This window comes from Cyprinodon tularosa, unplaced genomic scaffold (genome assembly GCF_016077235.1).
Source record: "Cyprinodon tularosa strain WSP-4 unplaced genomic scaffold, ASM1607723v1 ctg40, whole genome shotgun sequence".
Lineage (NCBI taxonomy): Eukaryota > Metazoa > Chordata > Actinopteri > Cyprinodontiformes > Cyprinodontidae > Cyprinodon > Cyprinodon tularosa.
The window spans coordinates 387,617-393,966 of NW_024039119.1; the positions used below are offsets into that span (position 1 = coordinate 387,617).

The window sequence follows — 6,350 nt, forward strand, 5'->3', positions numbered from 1 at the left end:
TGAGTCCCGTATTCAGTTTTAAAAGGTTGTTAAATAAAGCAAGCATTGTTAAGGTAGTCCTGCAGCTGCAAGGCACAGTCAGCATGTTGACTAAGAAATCGAATTAACCGGAAAGACGGAAGGGTTCTCATGAAATGACTTGGATGATTAAAAAACTAGAGTTTTTAACAGATGAGAGGAGAATTCTACAAATGATCCAATAAAATGGCTAATTAAAAAAAGTGATTTAAAAATATTGAAACCAAGTTGTTCTTATTAAAATTACATCTTAATTAATCTTAAAATATAATTTAATAAAAAGGTGAAGTGATTCCGAAACTACTAAGTGAAAACATTAAAGGTTTTTATTTGCAATAATTGTCACGTTTATAGCTTACAGATAATAAAACCTTAAATTGTCTTAGAATATTGTTATTTAAAAAAAATGTTGAGTGGAAAAGCTGAGTGGAAGGAAAACGTGTAAGAGCAAGTAAAAAAGCCCAAATGGGTTACAAATGCCTCATTGTGTCAAAGCCACTTCTGAGCTACAATGGACATTAGATGAATCAGCTCGGTTAGGGAGAAAAAAATTGGTCCAAATTCCTGTTTTAGATGAAAGTAAAGTGCATTATATATTGATATCAAGGACTCTGACAGACAGCTTTCTTCCACAGCACTTCATGTCTCCTATAAACAAGCTGATGCTGATTTCATTTCCCAGCTGGACTTGAAGGTACCGTCCCCCAGCGTTACAGGTCCAAAAGCTGGTCCTGTTACCATGGTTCCTGATCGGACAGAAAAATGGCTTCAGCGGCATCCCTTAGAGAGTCTATTGTCAAAAGGAAGATGACCTAAAATCAGTTAGACACCGCAGGCGGATTGCCTCCATTCCAGGCTTCATCGTTCCAGTAATCCATGCAAACCGACACCCAAACAAGACTTGACTGCAAAGAAAATGAAAATGCTTTGAAAAGGCCTAAAGCACCTTTTTAAAAGTCTGTTTTCTTCAGAAATCTTGATAGTTTTACTATCTGTAAGCCATATGACTGAGAATAACTGCCTGAAGGCCTGAAATGTTTCACTTGAGTGGTGAGCTGTAGAGTATTAGTATTACTAATCTTGTATTAGTACAACAAGCATTAGGACACAAAAAAACTTAGAAATAGACATTTCCAGCATTGCTAAAGAACAGATTTTGTAAACGAAAAAAAAAAATCTTGTAAATTGAAATAAAAATGCAATCTAAAAATTAATGTTTAAATGTTTTGAACAGCCGTTTTCTTTAGTCTTCCTTTATTTTCCTTATTACTTTTTTTTATATTTAATTTTTCAAATTTTTTTTAAATAGATACAGACTTTCTCATTTTTATTATTTTTTTCCCAAAGAAAAAAACTCAAATTTCTGTCTTTCAGATGAGCTTTACAAATTGCATTCTTTTCTAATTGCATTTCAAGGATCATATTCTTGTCCCGCCAAGCCGTATAAAAATGCTGCTGCCAATGCAGACCCACAGAAATTACATCTTGACTCCTCAATCCAGAGAATGTGAGTTATAAAATACAATTCATAAAACAAAATCTGAAAAACCCACCTTTGGAAGAAAAGAAGTAAAAAATAAATAAATATATAAATAAAAACATGGTCTCATTGGAAAATATGAATAAAAATGTAAAAAAAAATACTTTCAAACCTTTCTTTAACTGAAACATTTTTCAAAGTTTTATTTCTGGTTTGGATTTAATTTTTTTAAATTTAGTTTACAAAATGTTTTCTTTGGAACAGCTTTCTTTTCACATATAAAGCCTGTCAATTGTATTTGGGTCAAGTTTAAAACTTCAACATGGTTTTGGACTCTAGCCTGTTTGAGGGGTTTTAGAGGCTTATTAAGCTGAGTATGGAGTCAGCAACGTGCCCTTTGCTGCTATAAAATCCTCACATAAAGCTTTGGTTCTGTCCACCTTGCTTTCACCATCACCAGAAGCTGAATAAGAAACATTTCTCCTATTTCTATTTGCTTTGTTTTTTTACGTTACCAGGATGAAAGATTAGGGTGATGGGAAGTGGGCCTTCCAGTTTGATAGACACATCACTAAAAAGTCAGAAAAGCTTTACTGCTATTCTGACTAAATGGTCAGAATAGTACTGTAACGTATTAAAATCAGTTTACCAGGAGGTTGTTCGCTGTAACACAAAATACTTAGACAACTTTTATTGACATTCTTTATACACAGAGTGCATACAAAATGAAATTTTATTTTTTACAGCTCTCATTTCCATTTCTTAAAGTGCAACATTGATCAAATGTTAACAGTGTGGGAGAAAAAAAACAAAAAACAAACATGGTGCACAAAAACACATCGATATGGAAATTTAGAGCATTAAAAATATATGGTGCAATTATGCAGCGTTTTTGTTCGGTGTTGTGAGTTTGATGCAGAGTGACATGATTCAGAGTTTTTTTCAAAAGTTCAGTTAAATAAAGATATTTCCCTTGATTAGTGGTAAAAGGGATAAATATATTTTATGCAACACATAGAAAATTACAATTAAATAGAAACAAAAAATATTTCTTTCTTTCAAACCAATTCGTCTACAATATTCCAAATATTTTGTTGGCTATTCGTCTTCTGTTAGTAACAAACTTCTTAGTTTGTATGAAACTAAATGAAAAATCTGCCTTAGGTATGAACTATTACTGGTGTAATAGTGGGTCATGTTGCTTTGAATACCATAGAAGCTGCGCTCTGTGAGACGCTGGTTGTCTTTATTAAAGAGCGGCGTGTTGTTTTGCGTTTTTCTTTTCATGTCGTGTTTTCCTGTAGGCATGTTTGCCGTTTTACGGTTTCCTGGATGGAGGCAGAATTGTATTAACTCCTCTGAGTACCCTCTTTTAAATGTAGCCCAGACATGGCCAACCACTTAAAATGTATCTCTAAAATATCTAATTTTGCTCCTAAATTTATTCTTTTATTTAACCTTTATTTAACAAGGGGGAAAAAAAATCCCATTGAGATTAAAAACCTCTTTTTCAGGGGAGTCCCGGCCAACAGCCTAAAGGGACAGATTAGATTACAGTTTGGTTTCAGTTTGTCATTTCTTCTGAACTGAAGGTTGTCTCATTTCAAACAAGGGAGATAATCTCTCTATTCTCAGCAGGAAGCTTCTTTTCAAAGCGCAGCTGATGGATGAGTAATATTTTTATATTACTAGTTTATATCCTTTACTGTGCTTCGAAATACTTCCCCTCTTTTGTTGTGGATTAGTTTTGTTGCGATTAAGCTTAAAATCATTTTGTTTTTCACATCTAGAGTTCTCAGTTACATAAGACTTCTGTGATCTCTGCTCCACATCCCAGCTCTGATGTTTAACATGCAAATCTGCCAACGTCATTTTATAGTTTGCTTGTTCCTGCTTCTACTTGCACCTCAAACATGGTGCCAGGTATTTGGGATCTCTCCTTGATCTTCTTTAACCAAAGAGCCCACACAGATCTTCCTACGATTATGTTCACAAAACTCTGCAAAAAATACGCTCCGGCCTGAAAACCTGAACACAACCGTGTCGTTGTTAATTTTGCAGCTGCACAATGAATTTTAATCCTCTTCTAACGAAGCAATTCAAATTATTCAACATATCCTGCAAAACAGCTGAGGAATCTGTATCGCCTGTATTTATGTCAGTCATTTTCTCGTTTCACTTCCTTGAGGTTTTCCAAGTAAGCCTTTTGTTGGAGGTTTATTTGCTAACTCTTTTGCTTTCGCCCGTTTTCCATCTGATGACATTCAGCTTGGCATGTTAGCAAAAATAAAGAAAAACACAGTATAAGGGATACAGAACGTGCAATTATATTTGAAAAACTAACACACCAATAGATGGTGGTAAACAATGTTTTTAAATCTGAAAGTTTTTTTTTTTCTAAAAAAAAATTAGCTGCTGCAGGATGCTGCATCATAGCATGAGCTCCAAGCATACCACACATTAATACACACATATAGACTCAGATGCATAATGTTTTAGAAATCCATCATTTCACAATTCTCCTAATTTATACTAATAGTCAATAAATGTCATCTTATCCCAGGTCCTTAAAGTGTGCAGGTAGAATTTATAAGAACCGGGTAAGTTTGTATTTTAACATAATTTTTTTTTTTTTTTTTATGGATTTCAGTTTTGATGTCTCACTAATAATTACTATAAAGGTATGCATTACCTTTTTTCCATGCATATACAATCGACACTTGGGCAAAAGCTCTTTTCAAAATTATTTATTAAAAATCTTCAAATTTCTTTGTCACATTACCAGACAATTAATTCACAGTTGGATGAAAAATATTGCAAGACAAAATAAAAAAAAAATGCATGCATAAAAAAAAAACTCAGGATGCCTGATACAGTACATATGTTTTTTATCTATACATATATACAAAGATGTATGTAATGTAAGATTATTCAAATCACAAGTAATTAAAACAAATAAAATTACATTTCATACATAAATATATCCAACATTACCATTAGGATAATAAATTATTCCTTACAGGAAAACTATTTCACACATCCTTACATATAACACTTGAGGTTTTCCTTTAATTTCCTTTTATATGGACTAGAACCTTTTTTCTTTTTTTCCATTTAAAAAAGAAAAAAAACCATGGATGGCTTAATTTACCCACAGCCAAATGTCAGACAAACTTGACATAAGGTGAGAGCAGTCCTTCTAAATCCATACAGCGCTCCAAGTCCACTTCGTAGATGTGACCCTCCAGATGTTTTCTTCCACAGAGTCAGCAGATCTCCACACGTTGATGCAGCGGCACGCAGCTGAAAAGCCGCTGGAGTCCAGATATGAAATTAGTCCTCTCTGCACAAGGTCTGAAAAAATAACATAAAAGTTGAAGCAGATGTTTACATGAAGAGCCATGTATAAAATGTCACTGCACCTATTAGTTCAAAGGTGCACAACTTGATGATAAACTTACAGAGGTGACTGGATGAGTTGAGCTTGTTCTATTTCCAACTTCTTCAGCGAAGGATTCTTCTTCATCTTTTGTTCAGTGATTTGGTCCCATATCTCGGTGTCGATCCACAAAGCCCCAGACACAGACAGGCGGGCTGGGACACAGGTAACCCAGCGGCACAGAGGGCAGGAGACGGTGTAGAGGGCCCCTTTAGAGATGGACATTTTCTCCAGGCAAGGGGCACAGAAGGTGTGCTTGCAGTGAAGGACCCTGGGGACCCTCGTAGTGCGGGAGTATTCATTGCAGCAGATAATGCATTCAAGCTCCTCGCAGGACACCATTGTGGTTTCAGAAAGTAAACCAGCAAGAGATTTCTCCCAAAGATCAAAAGCCTGCAAAGAAATAGTATAATTTAATGTCACATAACAAAAGCTTAAAAATAAACTTTCAATGTTGAAACACAATTTAAATCCAGCTATGCAACAGTGTGAGGTACTCACTTGGAAGCGCTAGAACTGCTTCTCTCCAGTGTTGCCTTCAAGAATACTGACTGTTTGACTGGCCTGTCAGCTTAAATTGAGCTCTCCGCCCTCCCTCCCTCTACCCGCAGATGCCATCACATGACCTACCTTTCCTTTCCAGGGAAGGTAACTCTGCCAAATAAATATTCTCAGGAAGTTGCAGGAATTTTGTTTTGATTTCCACATAACAGAAAAAAAAAATAGTGGCTCAGGGTAGACAGCTTTAAAATGTTATATGATTTCAGGGGATGAAACAAAGCATTTTTCATCTAATCAATTCACTTTTAAAGTCCAAAACAGATTTACGCACCAACCTGGCACAACTGTTATTTCACTTTTTTTGTTAAAGTGTGAAATTAGCTGTGATTTACCATGTCTTTTATTAGAAAGAATCTAGATTTTGCTTGAAGAGAAGCATGAAGTAGAACAAAAGGAAAAGAATGAAAACAACCCAGACTACAATAACTGGTCTTGCCAAAGGTGGCAGCAGCTGCTGCCAAGTTGTTGCTTTCAATACGCCTAGTAGAGTCATACAGCCAACAGTATCATCAGACTACTACCACCATGCTTGACTGATGCATGATCATCATGTCTAAAGATGAATTCGTTTTATACAATCAAATCCTTTTTTTATTTTGTGACTTTGTTCTAATATTGGATTAATTTTGCAAAGTCAAGAGAAACATCAAACCTAAGAACTGTTATGCAGTCAGCCTGGATTTAAAGAATGTGTCCAATCTGAAAAACAAAGCCAACGGCTGCTTGTGTTTCTGACACTTATGATTCAAGGAGTATTCACACTGCAGGAAATTATATAAAAACAGGATTTTTAAAAATTGAAATCTGTGCATTTTTCAATGCATCAACCAGTTAGTTAAGGGAGTTTATACA

At 35.0% G+C, this 6,350-nt stretch overlaps 1 protein-coding gene across 1 annotated transcript; it reads right to left on the reverse strand.

Annotated features, from left to right (window-relative positions):
• Positions 1 to 4,344: 4,344 nt before the first annotated feature.
• Positions 4,345 to 5,488, reverse strand: LOC119791828 (E3 ubiquitin-protein ligase RNF152-like). Its single transcript, XM_038298164.1, has 3 exons — positions 5,439 to 5,488; positions 4,960 to 5,330; positions 4,345 to 4,852 (listed from the first exon to the last, which is right to left on the reverse strand). Exons 2-3 carry the CDS (start codon positions 5,277 to 5,279, stop codon positions 4,765 to 4,767), a joined length of 408 nt encoding a protein of 135 aa, XP_038154092.1. The 5' UTR covers positions 5,280 to 5,330; positions 5,439 to 5,488; the 3' UTR covers positions 4,345 to 4,764.
• Between the last annotated feature and the right edge of the window lie 862 nt (positions 5,489 to 6,350).

Bases quoted from the DNA above. Each gene is read 5' to 3' on its own strand.
- LOC119791828 (XM_038298164.1), bottom strand. From the start codon at position 5,279: ATGGTGTCCTGCGAGGAGCTTGAATGCATTATCTGCTGCAATGAATAC. The intron at 4,853-4,959 runs GTAAGTTTATCA...TTATTTTTTCAG, and splicing joins CAACTCATCCAGTCACCTCT to ACCTTGTGCAGAGAGGACTA.